Genomic DNA, 17,114 nt, shown 5'->3' with positions numbered 1-17,114 from the left:
ATAAGTTCCTTTGAGATGGATAAAGCACATTTTAACTGGGCAGTCTTAGAGCGAAATAAAACCACCACCCTCTGGAGTTTTAGTGGAAATTAATTGTCATGAGAAGCAAGTAACTTAAATTAATGCAGAAAAATATTGAGAGACACTACCAGAATTTATCTTTTATTCCTCACAGCAGTCTTAACAGGGAATGTTAAATGTGTCACATTTTACAAACTGTTAATGAGGCACAGAATGTTTTGTCCAGAATGCAATTTGTCCAAGGTCACATCTCTTAAGTAAGTAAGTGCAAGACTGGGTTCAAATCTTGATCTGGCTGACTTGAGAACCTGCATTAAACACCACGGTGTATTGCCTCTCATACTGTAATTGAAAACAACTTAGGAGACTGAGGTGAGATTTAATAACACATATAGGAAGTGAAAGAAGTCTGAGTGCCCACGCTTCTTTGTCAAGGAAAAAGTGGAACTTGGAAAAGCAACTGAATTCCCTCAGTGTGAAATTTAAAGTGAATTTTATCCATTTATAGACCACACACACTTGTATTTTTCTCATCAGTATTCTTGTTTGACCTAAATGAGATGGCTTTGAAAAGCAAGCACCACATCTCACATACTTTTGTATGCCAAATAATGGCCAACGCTATGTAAAAAGAGTGTTTCAAAGCATACCTCTGATTTTCTCAAGACTACTCTTCGATGACTTTATATGATAGAATTAAGTCCTAACTTTTTCTTTTTTTTAGAGAGGGAGCTGGGGAGGGACAGAGGTTGAAGGAGAGAGAGAATCTTAAGCTGACTCTGCTAGCATGGAACCCAACTTTGGCCTCGACGCAGGGCTCAATCTTGTGACCCTGAGATCATGATGTGAGCTGAAATCAAGAGCTGGAAACTTAACCGACTGAGTCACCCAGGCACCCCAAGTCCTAACTTCTTAACATGGCCTACAAGTTCCTGCACACTTGGTCTCATCTCTCTAGGCTTATGCTATACCAGCATTTTTTCAGCTTTTCAGATAAGGCCAGCCCATTTCTACCTCACAACCTTTGGCAGATGCAGTTTCCCTCAGCATGGACTGCATCTCCCTCCCTGCATATATCCATTGGGTAATTCCTACTCGTTTGTCAGCTATCAGCTTAAATGTCACACTTTTTAAAAATGGTTTTTCTGCAACCTACAACCCCCAAACCACCACGGTCATTTTTCTCATCCTTGTACTTTTCGGTCGGCGTTTATTGTTTTATATCTCTTCCCTCTTAGACTACAGGCTGTAAGTTTCCTGGGCACAGGGATGTTCTCTGTTGCAATTACCTGCATATACTCAGTCCCTATCATTGTCCCTGGGATGTGTTAAGTGCTCAATAAATATTTCCTCAGTGAACACATAAATGCTATGTAATAATCACTCATTAAATTGTTTCATGATGAAAAGGTCTGCTGATACAGCAAGGTATAAATGTTAAATTTGATTTAAAGACCTTGAAGTATAGGATTTAAAATAACTATCAGTGGTGTTTAATATCCATGACATGAACCTTCTCTTAGGGCTGCCCTTCAGGCGTCTGTTGCTTTCATCTCTATCCCATCTGCATCTGTGTCTCATCTCAGAAACTAGAGACTATGCTAGGCTCATTTCACTTCCTCTTCCTCTTCCCTCCACTTCTTTTGTCCTCTGACAATGTAGTGGCTTTTATTTAGCCTTTTCATGTTTGAGATTGACAGTAATCCCAGTACATTTGATTATAAAGAGGCCCAGAAAATTGAAGAGGTGAAGCATACACAGTGTTAACTGTTTTCACAGTCCTGTTCTTTGGTACATTTCCTTCATTTTTTTCTGCCTTAAGATAGATTAGGCTGCAGTGTTACTTTTCTTCGTTTGTTTGTTTGTTTGTTTCTTTCTTTCTTTCTTGTTTTTTTGCCCACCTTTCATGAAAGAAACCTTGCTGTCCACTGTCTTTAAAAATAATTCTATTTTATTGATAATCTACATAATTTGTGATCCTAGTTTACATATTTCAAAGTTATTTAACTTATAAAAGCTTTAATATATTTAAGCCTTTGGCATTTTGTTGTTTTCATAGGTACGGTCTTACCAATGCCCATTCTTTATAATGCTGTCTTCCTTGATTTCTGATCTTTGCCAGATTAAAAAACTGACACGTTTTGAGTTTTATCTGTAATCAAAATTCTGTACAGTAGATTCTAATAACATTGTCTCTAATTATACCTCTAATTTACCTAATAGAGACAGCGAATATTGCTGGTTGTATGTAGGTTGGTGAAGAAATAAAGGATTCAAAGAGAAAGAAAATTCCACTTACCCTCTTATAGGTCGTTTGGACACAGAGGCAGAAATGAAATTCACCTTAAAAGTGTGACACAGAATTCTCGTATCCTATTTTCTCACATCAGAGCTGTTACATTGAATTATAATATATGTAATTTGGATTAACATTGAAAAAATATTGTTCTTACTCATGCCAGTTCTGCTCAGTTAAAAATGAGAGCTCTTTGACTGTATTTGTTTCCCCATCATAGGAAGAACACAGGACTTAATAGTTCAGTTTCTAAGGTGACTATGCTCAAAAATTTTGATGTTTTCAGTTTTAGTTCTGCATAAAACCATTTTTAATAACTCGTGCCTGATTTGGGGGTTCTTTTTCAGGGGGGGTGGTTGTCACATAATCATTTATGAAAATATTTTCCTTTGTGGTTCTTAACTAGTTGGGCATTTTGCTGCACCATTGTTAATGTCATCTATGATGTCCTGAGGGCGGCGGCCATCAACATTATATCCCAGAGACTAAGCAGTCCCCAGGATTTCCTTAATGGCTCCAGAGAGTTCTATGGCTAAAGATCAGTGCCACATCAGTTAGGCAGTATTGACATCCTCATTGAAAGTGATACCCACTGTGCTTTTTATTATTCTGCTTGTTTCTGTCTCTTGATGGTTCCTTGAGGGATTTAATAATCAGGACAGAGGCAGAAGGTGCCACTTCAATCTCGGCCTATCCGTGCTGAATGGCCAGTTGGTCGGTTGTGCTATAATCCTCATCCTTCCAGTCACTGGTCACCTTGGTATTTTCATCACCAACCTTTTTTGGGAGACAGACCCAGAGGGCTGCCCTTGGGGGCCAGGGCAGATGGGGCACTGACTTCCCCAGCGGTGTACCTCAGGTATGAAGTCCTTGAGGTTGCGCTTAGGCGGCATGGTGGAGGCAGCTGGTATTGGATGAACCCAGATTCAAGATGACCGAAAAGAGTGCACCTTGGCCTCCTGCAAGCTGACAGCCGAAAGCCCTTTCATTTCTTGATTCATGTGTTATAAAGTACTGAAATAGTTTAAATTATACAAGAGGGAAAACCATTTTATAAGTTATGGGTTTTCCCCCAAAAATATTCTTTCGGCCTTATCAAAATCTTAGTAAACCATTTGTAAGTTTGTCCGTGACCTTTCCTTTTCTAATTTCATTGACCAGATCTGCCCTGCCTGGCTGATGTTTTGCTAACATAAATGCTGCCTTCTTTTTCTTCTCTTTCTCTTTTAAAATTTAGTCACTGTCAGGGTTGTATCAAGCGGGCTGTGCTGCTGCCCTGCCTCATTCTTCTGCCTTCATGCCTATCAAGGTATCTTGTTCCTGTAATGCACCAGGAGCTTTGGGGAGGGGTTGTGCATGGGAGGTCTTAAGTTTTCCAACAGATTGGTCCAATGGCAATATAAAATATAGGAATGCATGAAATATCTGTAAGCTTATGAAACTGTTTGTCAATTTAACATTAATTCCACTTGAAATTTTTGAAAGATTTACTGTACTAGATAACTCACAGAGGCCTGCAGTTATTCTTTATATTGAGATTCTGTTTGAAATGTCACTCTGATTTTCCTATCAGAGGTTATTTTTTTGTCATAAGTTATTTTACTTTGGCTGATAAATAATGTCAACTCAACTTGGCTGTCTGATGTGATAATGCAAAATAATTTCAGTCCCAGTCCCCAAAAGTGTCACCACTCAAAACCTCATGTAGTAGAAGTCAACAAGGTATGGCACTTAGGCCACCTATTTATGCAAAGAGTTTTATTGGCACAGCCACTCCCATTTGTTCATGTGTGGTCTGTGGTTGCTTTCGATCTTACTAGCAGAGCTGGAATAGGGCTAGCCTATAGAAAGAGCTTGTGGTGTTTTATTTATTGAAGGCCCCTAGGAATGGTAATTCCACATTTGTTATCATATGATACATAAGAAATTATTGATAATCTTCACTGTTAGAAAGTTCTCACCTTGTCTGATTTAGTAGGTCTGCCTCCCTGTGGTATATACTTATTTCTTTTTTTCTTTCCATTGTGGAGATTTTCTAGTCCCTTAGCATTTTTTACGTAAGAATCATTATATTTGAAAACTATTAACAATGCTGCCTTTGTCTTCTCACTACAGAAATTCTAGTTATTTTATGTGCCTTTCTCAGTCTCTTAATTCTTTTGAGCTTTCTCAAGTTCTCTGCCTTCCATTTTGGCTCCACAGTCCCCAACCAGAAACATATCCTTCACTCGAGCCCACGTGGTGCTGAGCATGAAACAAGGTTTTTCACGTCTTAGTCAGCGTTAAGTGGGCTCTTCTCATTTTGTTCAGTATCCACTGTAATTCTCATGTTTCTGTTACATTCCCAGATGATCATTAACTCCCATATCTTGTACCTTGTTTTTCTAAATACTTAATTTTGCTTTTTGAACATTTTTATTTCTCTGATTTAGCAGAATACTTTCACATTCTTGTGTCATGTCCTTCTAAATGCTGGCCCTGGCTTTATAACATCTGTAAACCTGAGAAACCTTCTCTCTAGTTGTTACTGAAAACGCTCCACCTACCTGGAGGGCTTTGGAAGAAACTAGAATTTTCTTCGATGTTGACCCTGTGCTAGACTTTCTCAGCTAGGTTCCTTTTTGAATAACAACACGGAAAATTGAGGGATTCTTCTCAAAATTCTCAAGGAAGGTGTATAACTAGTATAGGAGATGTATAGGAGAGAAGCTAATTCATTACACTCCATTCATTACCTAATGCTTATTCTCACCCAGAGTCATAGTTGAAAGAGACCCAATCTGAATGTGCCAGCTGTTGTATGTTAAGTCTACCTTTCTGTCTGTCAAGACCTGCTGCAGTGTAAATGGTTAGTTTGAAAAGACTATTTCTTTTGTATCCCACTTACTTTACAGCAGGTAAATATCTAGGCATGGGTTTATTTCTTTATTGCTTAACCAGACAAGTAAAAGTCGTGTTCCTGCCAATTTCTGTTTTTTGGTCCAGTTCTCCAAGAGTTCTCAAGTATAGTTCATGGGCTTGAAGTGATTTGAACTCATTATGTCCATATCCTAGAATGCAAGTCACTTAGATTTTAAAAATCTTTACACCAGATTCTCATTTCTAGACCTAATTTTGAAGGAAAGTTGCATGTTTTTCTTTTATTCCAGGTAATCATAAATGTGGAAAGTACCCTTTCTTGAATAATTATTGGCATATCTCTGTTTCTCCACAGAATGATGACAGATCTAATGCCATAACAAGTTCACCTACAACAGAAACAGGTAATAGACACAAAGGTACAGTTAGCCACACGAAGAATAATTCTTTACTAAGACTTTCTTGATAAATTACCTCTTAGCTAGCTGTGGCTTCCTTTTCTGAGAGGAGAAACCAGACCCCAAATTGGGAACTTCCTGCACATTTTCCATTTTTTAATTCAACTGGTTTTTTAACTACTCAGCCATATGATATGAATGTATGAGCATGAGCTAGCAGGGCTCTCACTCGCAACAAGAGAATCTGTTCAATATCGTAACATTCATTCTGCCTTGATTGATATAGCAAAAATCACATGACAGTTAAATATATATATAAGCAGCCTTCCTGATTTCAAGGTTACTTTTCTGTACCGGATTTTGTATTAATAAACAAAATTACCATCTTATTTCATTACTGGGTTTGATTTGATATCTTTGTACCATTTATTGAACTTCTGTGACATGTGTGTCTGTTGTTATATTTATTTTTTTTTCCATCTCCTTTAATCTTATTTTGCTTTTCCATGCTGATGTAGTTCATCATTCCCCTGCATATTCTTTTCCTGCTGCTATTCAGAGAAACCAGGCCCAGCGCCCTGAAAGCTTCCTTTTCCGAGCAGCTGTCAGGGCAGAAGCAAATAAAGGTAGGTCACAGTGACTACGGGGCGGGGGGGTGGGACTTTATATAATAACATTAACTATTATATAACTTTTCAACTTTTACTGTGAGATGTCACTTTGGCAAAAGCTTTAAACTCTGCATTTGTCTGTGATCTCACTAATATTAAAGCAGGAGAATCTTGTTTGAATTTAACTAGTTTCTTGGTAACACCCAAAGGAGATTATAGGTTTGAAAAAAATTAAATACTCTTTCAGGGCTTTAGGGAATGTTCCTCTTTTCTGTAATGAGCTCCTTTTCAGATTTTTCTAGTGATAAAAGGTGTTTTATCTGCTCTTAAAGAAATGAATCAGTACTTTTTTAAAAAGACTTTATTCATTTGTTTTTTGAGAGAGAGATCATGAGCAGGGACGGGGAGGGGGCACTGAGAGAGAGGGAGAGAGAGACAAGCAGACTCCCTGCTCAGAGGGGAGCCTGACATGGGGCTCGATCTGGGGACCCTGAGATCATGACCTGAGCCAAAGGCAGATGCTTAACTGAATGAACCACTAAGGTGCCCAAGTAATTCTTTTAAATCTACTCAGTCTAATGTTTTTTAGTTAATATGACATAGATCTGCCTGGCCTCCAAAGAGATTACCTGGAAGTAGGAACAAACATTTCAAGTCTAAAATAACTACTTTTGGGTACCTGGGTGGCTCAGTTGGTTGAGCGACTCCCTTCGTTCGGCTCAGGTTATGACCCCGGACTTCCAGGATCGAGTCCCACATCGGGCTCCCAGCTCCTTGGGGAGTCTGCTTCTCCCTCTGACCTTCTCCTCTCTCATGCTCTCTCTCACTCATTCTCTCTCAAATAAATAAATAAAATATTTTTTTAAAAAAAGAAAAATAACTACTTTTGGTGTAACTGATAGGTGCCCTAACAGTGAGATTTGTAATCAAACCAGAGTTGCACTGCATGTGGGATTGTAAATTAGTATGGAAAACTATTTACGTTATCTAATAATGTTGACATTTGTATATCTTGTGACCAGTAGTTTTGCTTTCTGAAAAATGTAAACATGCTTACCAGAAGATAGGTACAAAAATATTTATAGCAATGTTATTCATAATAGCCCCAAACAGAGTATCCATTAATAATAGAGTGGATGAATAATTGTGGCATATCTGTATAATAGGATACCATGTAAGCCATAAAAGTGAACAGATTAATGTATACAGCAACATGGATAAACCTTATAAACATTGTCATTCAGATGAAGCCAAGCACAGAAACCATATATATATACACTATAGCTTCATTTATAGAAAGCTCAAAACTAATCCTGGTATTACAAGTCATAGTTAAAGCCTGTGTCATTAGAAGTAACCTTTAGGTACTGATGGGCAGGGAGCATGAGAGGGACTTCTGGGTGTTGGTAATGTTGCATTTATTGACCTGACTGTGTCCACTTTGTGATAATAATTTATTGAGCTGTTTGCTAATTATTTGCATAGTTGTCTGTATGTTATTTTTCAATAAAAACATTTTAATCAGGCAAAAGTAGTCGAACTAAATGGGTAATGGACATTTGGTAATTTTTAACACAGTTTTCTCCCTGTTATTATGTGTATTTGAAACCTTTCATTATAAAAACTTTTTTAAGAGCCCAGAAGTGGGAATCACTGTACTGTGCGGAACCTGTGACCGCGTGGATCTAAGTATCTTTCCATCACTAGCAATTGCCGTTCTGTCTTACATATTCATATTTTTTTAGGTCATGCTTCACCCCTTCTTTCATCTTCTGCTCCTACCACTGATTCTGCAGATCCCATAATGAGACCGAATTCAAGACAGAGAGAAGAAGAGCTGGAATTAATAGATCAACTTCGAAAAGTGTGTACCTTAACTTTCAGTTACACTTCTGCAGTGTTATTGCTAGAGCCCATAACCCTGCAATCACCTGTTTGTTGGCTTACAATTTTTAATAGAATCAGTAAGTGCCTATTGTGTACTGTGCTGGCCATTGTGTGATAAACGTAAAAGAGATTTTGCTATGAAGGATATTCTTTTCAGCTTTTACTAGGAAAATGAGATGAGTTATTCTATAAAGCTCAATTCCTGGCCCTACTCATTTAAAAGATTTTTCTGCCTCATGTAAGGACATTTTTTAAGAGTAATAATAATTTGTTTGTATGGACAACACAAGCACGTATACATACAACCTCACTGTAGTGTTTATTTTGGAATTGAAAGAAAATCTAGTTCTGTTGTATTTTTAATTGTAATTACAGAAAATTATAAATGAATTTCTCCTGTATTTTGCCCATACTGTGGCCTGGCTGCTGTATATATGTATTAGATCTCCTTCTTAAGTCACTGACTTGACATAGAAGGATAAAATAGGGATTGTGGTACTTAAGTTATTTGCTTTTTATCTTGATTCCTAATTAAATATATTTCACTGTAACTCCATTATGTCCTCTGTGTCAGCCACTCTTCAGGTAACATGTTACACATTCTCCTGTTTTTTTAGCATATCGAGTACCGGCTGAAAGTATCACTGCCTTGTGACCTTGGAGCAGCTCTAACCGATGGTGTTGTTCTTTGCCACTTGGCCAATCATGTGCGGCCTCGATCTGTCCCCAGCATCCACGTCCCCTCACCAGCTGTGGTAAGTACATCATGCTTAAAATAAATAAATAAATAAATGGCTATTAATCAGATATTTATTATATACAATGGCAAGCATTGTACAGAATGCCCAGGATACAAATGGGAATAGTCCCGTCCCTGTCTTCCCAAGTCTCACTTCTATGAGAGAAAAGATCAGCATGGTAACAACGATTAGTAGCAGTTGTTATAAGAGAGCCATGTAAGAGGTTGCTCTAGGAATACAAAAACGGACCACTTAACTCTTCCTGGAGAGTTCAGGCAAGCCTGCCCAGAGGGGGTAAAATTTGAATTCGTTCTTAAAAGTATGAGTAGGAATTTGCCAGCATAGGGGCGCCTCACTGGCTCAGTTAGTACTGAGTTGCCCACGTTGGGCATAATGGTATTGAGAAAACTGGACCCCTTTCTTATACCATACATTCAGAATACACTCAAAATGGATGAAAGATGTAAATTTGAGATAGGAATCCCCTCAGAACTTAGAGGAGAACACAGGCAGCAGCGTCTTTGACCTCAGTCACTGCATCTTCTTACTAGACATGTTTCCAGAGGCAAGGGAAACAAAAGCAAAAATAAACTCTTGGGACTTCATCAAGATGGAGATTACTTTTTAAAAAACAGACAAATCCATGAGAGACTGTGGACTCTGAGAAACAAACTGAGGGTTTTAAAGGGGAGGGGGCTGGGGGTTAGGTGAGCCTGGTGGTGGTATTAAGGAGGGCACGTATTGCATGGAGCACTGGGTGTGGTGCATAAACAATGAATCTTGGGACACACGCAAAAAATTAAAAAAAAAAAAATAAAAAGCAAAAAACAAAATGACTCAGAAGATTATTTTTTAAAAAAGAAATTTGCCAGCATAACAGGGGATAAAGGCATCCTAGGCATAATATGCCTAGATTCAAAGGATAGGGACAGTCATGACATATTCAAGGAATTCCTAAGTTGTTTAGCGTAGGTGATACACACAGTGTGTTTACAAGTGGTAGGAGATGTAGCTAAAGAGGTAAGCCAAGGGCCATGTGATAAGGGTGTTCTGTACCATGTCGGGGAGTTAGAAGTTTATCTTAGTGGAGACAATGAAGAAACAATGAAAGAATTTGAGGGGGAAAATGTAACTATAATTACAGTTTAGAATGATGAATCTATTTTGGGAGTTGAATTGGCATGATCTAGTGACCAACTTTGGGTGGAAAAGGAGGGAAAATATACATTCAGGATGACTGGCAGGTTTTTTTTTTTAAACCGCCGGTCAGATCTGGAAGTCAGTATCAGGCTGGTAATCCACAACAGGAGCAGGTTTAGGGTTGACACACTCTCCTTTTTTTTTCCCCTTCAAATTTTCATAAAGATTTCAAACCTTCAGAAAAATTGAAACTAATACGAGAAACACTCTTAAAGCATCTACCTAGATCTGACACTCATTTTGTTTTGCAGTCTTGCATTGTGTGTGTATGTGTGTGGTGTGTTTCGGTCATACTATTTGAAAGTTGCAGATAGGAACACCTGGCTGGGTTAGTTGGTTAAGTGTCTGCCTTCGGCTCAGGTCATGGATGCCAGGGCCCTGCATCCAGCTCCTTGCTCAGTGGGGGAGCCTGCATCTCCCTCTCCCTGCCACTGCCCCTGCTTGTGCTCTGTTGCTCTCTGACAAATAAATAAATAAAATCTTAAAATGAAAGTTGCAGATAATATAAAACTTTACCCCCAAAATATTTCAGAGAATTGTCCTAGGCCATCTTGCTCTTTTCTGTAGCCCATAGCCACTGACTGTCTGACATGGGGGCCAAGTCCTTCTGCCTTAAGGTGGAGGAGAAGCTTCCTGTGGGAACAGGCTGAAAGAGGAGGGAATATAGCAAGCCACTAGCAGCCAGTGGGAGTCGGGGTATAAGGTAAGATGAAGTGTTATTGCATAAAACACCAACAGCATCCATAAGCTATATTCACATTTCCCCAGTTCTAAGAATCTTTCTTCCTTCCTTCCTTCCTTCCTTTCTTTCCTTCCTTTCTTTCTTTCTTTCTTTGACAGAGAGAGAGATCGTAAGTAGGCAGAGAGGCAGGCAGAGAGAGAGGAGGAAGCAGGATCCCTGCTGAGCAGAGGACCCTGAGACCACGACCTGAGCCGAAAGCAGAGGCTTAACCCACTGAGCCACCCAGGTGCCCCTCTAAGAATATCCTCCACAGCTGTGCTCCCTCCTCTCCCCCTACGCAGCATACGCGCGCACGCACACACACACACACACACACACCAGAATATAATCAAGGTTCCCAAGGATGCTATTCATTTCTAACATGCTTAAAACATTGTCTGACCTTTCAGAAGGTTTGACCTCATCTCATTTCTGGTCATTTGTTATTATTTAGCAGGCACTTCCTGTTACAGATTCTTGACTCTTCTATATAGGCCTGTAGATGGCCTCTTTCGGACACTCAGCTTGCTGCCCCTCCAGATACAAAATCATTTATCCCTCCCAAGGACCTTATATTCTTCTAATTATAAAAGCTGCTTTGTTACCAAGGTCCCAGGGGTGATGATGTGGCCCTGTCCCCTCTGGCACATCTACAAATAGAGAGTTGCATTTGCTTCTAAGGAAAACTGGTAGCCACTTTTTTTTTTTTATTCAGTGACCTCTGAAAACAGGCCTTCAGTTTTGTGTAGTAGAGGCAAAGAGGAACAGTAGTCCTACCAAAATCAGCTGTGCTCTCAGAGACTGGAAGGACCTGGTTTTGGTCCTAAAGGTGATTATGGAATAGGCATTGACGGGCTATTTCACAACACTAGTAAGGAAAGGGTTTATACCTACTTGGCGTTCTTCCCCATTTCTGTCAACTGAGTTAGGGGCGAGAATTTGTTTTAATAATCGAAAAAGGGCAAACCTGTCATTTTTCATTTCCAGAGAGGATGCCTAGGAAGTAGCAAACAGCTAATACAGAAAGTATTGAGAGTAAGGGTGACTGAGGTTCTTTGCGTTGATTACCAGAAAACTGCCTTCCGTGTAAGAGTGTAAAGTACACAGAGGAAGAATAAAACTGTTTTACAAATACTTAACTGCCTAATGAAATAAAACACGTGGATATTCTTGTTAGTCAGAAATACGGGTATAACATGAGATGAGAGAATTTAAAACATACTACTGAAGTCAACAAAAAAACTTAACTCCTGTTTATGAGTACCTATCCAGTGCCAGGCATTCAGCCAGGACAGAAGGTACAGAGATGAGATACAAGTGGTGCAGTCTCCCAAGAACATTAAGTTCTCTTTTAGAAACCAAAAACAAAAGAAGTCTTTCATGAAATATCTTTGACATTTAAAAGCAAGTAGGCCTATTAAAGAGTCCCTGGCTGGCTCAGTCAGTAGAGCACGCAACTCTTGATCTCGGGGTTATGAGTTCAATTCCCACACTGGGTGTAGAGATTACTTTAAAAAAAGAAAAATTCAAGGAGGCCTATTAAATAAAACTGTTCAAGAGGGGATCTTTTTTTTTTTTTTTAAAGATTTTATTTATTTATTTGACAGGCAGAGATCACAAGTAGGCAGAGAGGCAGGCAGAGAGAGAGAGAGAGAGAGAGGGAAGCAGGCTTCCTGCGGAGCAGGGAGCCCGATGCGGGGCTCGATCCCAGGACCCTGAGATCATGACCCGAGCCGAAGGCAGCAGCCCAAACCACTGAGCCACCCACGCGCCCCAAGAGGGGATCTTTTTGATTAATAAATGACATACACAGCTAAGAGAAATGTAAATACTAACACTTCCCAAATGATAATATTTGGGAGTTAAAAACAAATGGACTCTGAGTCAACCAGTTGAAAATTATCCAGCATTTTAATTAAAGCAAGCAAACAAAAAACACCTCAGACCAAAAACCCTACTTTGAAATTGTGATAATGATTTTATAAATAAGTTAATATTGTGTTAATGAGGTTTCTCTTCTAATACTCTATTTCAGTATAAATATTTGCATCTGTTTTTCCTTGCTGTGGATTTCCTTCCTTTGTCTTAGACTATATACTATATTGCTTATTTTGTTCTTCTGGCCATACAGAGAGCTTTGTAACTTACTTTCTTAGTAGAAGTTATTTTGTGAGGGGACTATAAAATTAAAGCCACATACAAATGGAAAACCATAGAAGTTTCTTTATGGCTCATTAAAGCATGGGGATTTATTGTAATTCTTTGAAAAGTGGCTAATGACAATGCTGAGTATATAACTTAAAAAAAAAAAAAAAAACACTTTCTTGATATATTGTAAGAACCAGGATTTCTTTTCCCTAATTTAAAAAAAAAAAAAAATGGTACCTCATTATAAGGGGAGGTCTCATGTCCAGGCATTTCAAAAGAAACTCAGGGGACGCCTGGGTGGCTCAGGAACAGTAGTCCTACCAAAATCAGCTGTGCTCTCAGAGACTGGAAGGACCTGGTTTTGGTCCTAAAGGTGATTATGGAATAGGCATTGACGGGCTATTTCACAACACTAGTAAGGAAAGGGTTTAAGCAGCTGGTTAAGCAGCTGCCTTCGGCTCAGGTCATGATCCCAGCGTCCTGGGATCGAGTCCCACATCGGGCTCCTTGCTCAGCGGGGAGCCTGCTTCTCCCTCTGCCTCTGCCTGCCATTCTGTCTGCCTGTGCTCGCTCTCTCCCCTTCTCTCTCTCTGATAAATAAATAAAATCTTAAAAAAAAAAAAAAAGAAAGAAACTCAGAAAGGCATAATAGGTTATAATTCATCATTCTTTGCTATTTTGGGAGAGGGTCAATGATGTTTGCTGAACTGCTGTTTGGTTTAATAGGCATAGGTGTTATGTAGTATGGTTCACATTCTTAGAAATGTACTAGTGAATCCTATCAAAAAATCATCAACAGCTCACTGAATGAACCACATCTCCAAGGTAAATGACCTGAAAAACTCTTGAATCATTTCAAATTTCAGAAAAGTGGAAAATAAGATTTCTTATTCAGATCAGGCTGTACATTAGAGAATTAGAACAGGCTATACACAACTGACATAACACCCAAACTTCTGGAAAACCTTTTGGGGATAGCAGGTTCTCTGAGACTTGACTTAAAGCAAAATCATGAGTCCTGCATTCCATGGTGATGGGGAGTCTACGGCATGGGTCCTTTGGACTAGCCATTCTGTTGGACACATTTGTAGCCTGGGATCAGGCATTCCTAGGGCTCTTCAGGCTCCATGAACTCCGTAATTTGCATACATTTGTATTTTTCTCAATATTAGATTCACAGCTTTCATCAGACGATAAGGAGTTTAATCCCATTTATGAAATACTGTCTTGTAAAGGAAGAAATGACTGGGGAGAGAGCTGATTGTTCCTCCTTCCTCTTCACCTTCGTCAGTCAGAACCGTGCTGCCTGTAGGGGAAATCTCAAAGGACATTTTCTCTTTTGCTGCCTCCCTCACGTCCCCACCCCCAGCAAACAGAGACATCTTTTATGTCTTCGAGTGCTAGTAGCCTTCATGGAGGTAATGTTTGGTTAGTTTCCATGATCATTATTCTGAGTCTTCTTTTTTTTTTTTTTTTTTTCCCCTGAGATGGTGGTGATTCCTGGACCAGTTTTAACTTAGCAACATGAACTCTTCATCCCTTTAGCCTTTTGTTTACATAGAAACCTTGTTCTTCCATCTAGATAGTTGGACCTGTTTCACTCTCCTCTCCCATGGATGCTGACATCTGAATGGTAGAGTTTCAGAAATTTAGGGGTTCTTTTTTTTTTTTTTTAAGATTTTTATTTATTTATTTGACAGAGAGAGAGAGATCACAGATAGGCAGAGCAGCAGGCAGAGAGAGAGGGGGAAGCAAGCTCCCCGGTGAACAGAGAGCCCGATGCAGGGCCCAATCCCAGGATCCTGAAATCATAACCTAAGCCGAAGGCAGGGTTTTAACCCACTGAGCCACCCAGGCACCCCTTTTTAAATATATATATATATATATATATATATTTTTTTTTTTTTTTTTTGACAGACAGAGATCACAAGTAGGCAGAGAGGCAGGCAGAGAGAGAGGAGGAAGCAAACTCCCTACAGAGCAGAGAGCCCGATGTGGGGCTCGGTCCCAGGACCCTGGGATCATGACCCGAGCCAAAAGCAGAGGATTTGACCCGCTGAGCCACCCAGGCGCCCCTTAAATACCTTTTTAAAGGGGGTTCTTCTTTTGTAGAATGAAATGCCCAGTTCCTTTCTTCTGCTAAAGTCCATGGTTCCCTGTTGACACACCCTTGGCCTTCTCTGCAAACCCAGACCAACATCCTGGTTTGTTTAGCTAAGGTCTTTTTATAATAAGAGAAGCTAGTTACATGTTTCTATTCCATTTTTCAAGGCAGAAAGGGAAACTGGTATAGGGAGCGGGAATGTCTAGCCAGTTAAAAGCATTTGTAAAATGCATTTGTCTTGTGTTTACTTGTCCAACTTCCCTTAAAGTTAAGCCCTTGTCCTAATAGCTTCCACCACAGTGATTTTTCTTTTGTGCCTCAGTTTACCTTATGTCTCCCTCTTTAGCCAGGAGTTGAGAAGACCACATCACTTATCCAATGAACACCTGCTCTTTCACATGTAAAAAGTGGAAGAGAAGGAGCCCAGCTCCAGTGTGAATTAGCCAGTGTGAACTCCCATGGTGTTTTTCCTCCTTCTGTTAAGATCATGATTCTACCATTAATGTTCCTGCCATTAATATTTCACTCTCTTTTAAAAAACAAAACAAAAAACCTTTTTTACCTCAATGATGAAACAACTTGGCAGAGGCAAGAATGGGTACTGTCCTAGAAACCTAATTCCTATCCCCTTTCAGGACCTTTTGGAAAGTGCTTCGATTCGAAATTCAAAAATTATTATTGGGGAGCCTGGCTGGCTGACAGTGGAACATGCAGCTCTTGATTTCAGTGTTGTGAGCTCAAGCCCCACATTTGGGTGTAGAGATTACTTTAAAAATAAAATCTTTAGGGCACCCAGCCGGCTCAATTGGTTAAGCATCTGTCTCTTGGCCCAGGTCATGATTCCAGGGTCCTGAGTTCGAGTCCCACATCAGACTCCCTGCTGAGCAGTGGAGTCTGCTTCTCCTTCTCCCTCTGCTGCTGTTGTCTTTCTCTCTGTCAAATAAATAAATAAAATCTTCTAAAAAATAAAAATAAATCTTAAAAAAATTTTTAAATTTATTTTCAGTTAAACTTTTTTTATTTTTTTTAAGATTTTATTTGACAGAGATCACAAGTAGGCAGAGAGGCAGGCAGAGAGAGAGGGGGAAAGCAGGCTCCCTGCCGAGCAGAGAGCCCGATGCGGGGCTCGAATCCAGGACCCTGAGATCATGACCTGAGCTGAAGGCAGAGGCTTTAACCCACTGAGCCACCCAGGTGCCCCTAAACTTTTTTTTAAAGATTTATTTTAAAGATTTACTTAGAGAGGGTGCACGAAAGCAGGGCAGTGGGGAGGGGCAGAGGGAGTGGGAGAGAGAATCTCAAGCAGACTGCTTTCTGAACGCGGAGCCCAATGCTCACGACCCTGAGATCATGACCTGAGCCAAAATGAAGAGTCAGTTGGACACTTAACCAACTGAGCCACCCAAGTACTCCTTTAAAAAATTTAAAATTATTTTCCTTTCATCCCACATTCTTTTTTTTTTTTTTTTTTTTTTTTTTTTAAAGATTTTATTTATTTATTTGACAGACAGAGATCACAAGTAGGCAGAGAGGCAGGCAGAGAGAGAGAGAGAGAGGAGGAAGCAGGCTCTCCGCGGAGCAGACAGCCCGATGTGGGGCTCGATCCCAGGACCCTGGGATCATGACCTGAACCGAAGGCAGAGGCTTTAACCCACTGAGCCACCCAGGCGCCCCTCATCCCACATTCTTATTTGTTATAATAAAGCCAGTCCTAGCCCCTGCTCCTTTTCTCAGGCTGAGATTATAGTTCTTCAGACACTATTTTATATTTATTAATTTCCCCTCTGCTCGTGATGGAGTATCATATTCCATCTTCGAAGAAAAACCCAGGTATTCACAAGTGAAACCTTTGTTTTCTAGAGGTGGTATACAGGCTTCCATCTGCTTACATGGGTAAAAACGCGAAGGCAGAGTTCGTGCAGACATTTGGTTTCTGTGCCTAATGCTTAAACATGTTGGAGAACAGCCAATGAATTTGAACATTTGAATTTGTTAATCATTCTGGGAAATGGAATTCATATTTCTACCTTATATCATAATCTATACATAACCCACTAGGTTAAAAACTTTTTTTCACAACTTTAGGTCATGTGATAACACTTTGTTGTTAGTAAGAGACCTTTCCAGAA

General features: G+C 39.7%; 1 protein-coding gene across 9 annotated transcripts in view; it reads left to right on the top strand.

The window, feature by feature from the left end:
- LRCH3 (leucine rich repeats and calponin homology domain containing 3) overlaps positions 1-17,114 on the top strand; it is a 118,503-nt gene that overhangs the window by 90,755 nt on the left and 10,634 nt on the right. For 4 of the 9 annotated variants that reach the window (XM_059162965.1, XM_059162966.1, XM_059162960.1 and 1 more), the window contains 5 exons: positions 3,555-3,626; positions 5,532-5,580; positions 6,093-6,200; positions 7,931-8,049; positions 8,690-8,827. In XM_059162965.1, the coding sequence (XP_059018948.1) occupies positions 3,555-3,626; positions 5,532-5,580; positions 6,093-6,200; positions 7,931-8,049; positions 8,690-8,827 (486 nt within the window). The remainder of the gene's footprint in view (positions 1-3,554; positions 3,627-5,531; positions 5,581-6,092; positions 6,201-7,930; positions 8,050-8,689; positions 8,828-17,114) is intronic. The other 5 variants (XM_059162968.1, XM_059162964.1, XM_059162969.1 and 2 more) reach the window with 2 other exon arrangements.

Source organism: Mustela lutreola, chromosome 2 (genome assembly GCF_030435805.1).
Source record: "Mustela lutreola isolate mMusLut2 chromosome 2, mMusLut2.pri, whole genome shotgun sequence".
In the NCBI taxonomy this organism is placed as follows: Eukaryota; Metazoa; Chordata; class Mammalia; order Carnivora; family Mustelidae; genus Mustela; species Mustela lutreola.
Note: the sequence above shows the minus strand (reverse complement) of the source record. Positions and strands in the feature narration are given on the sequence as shown.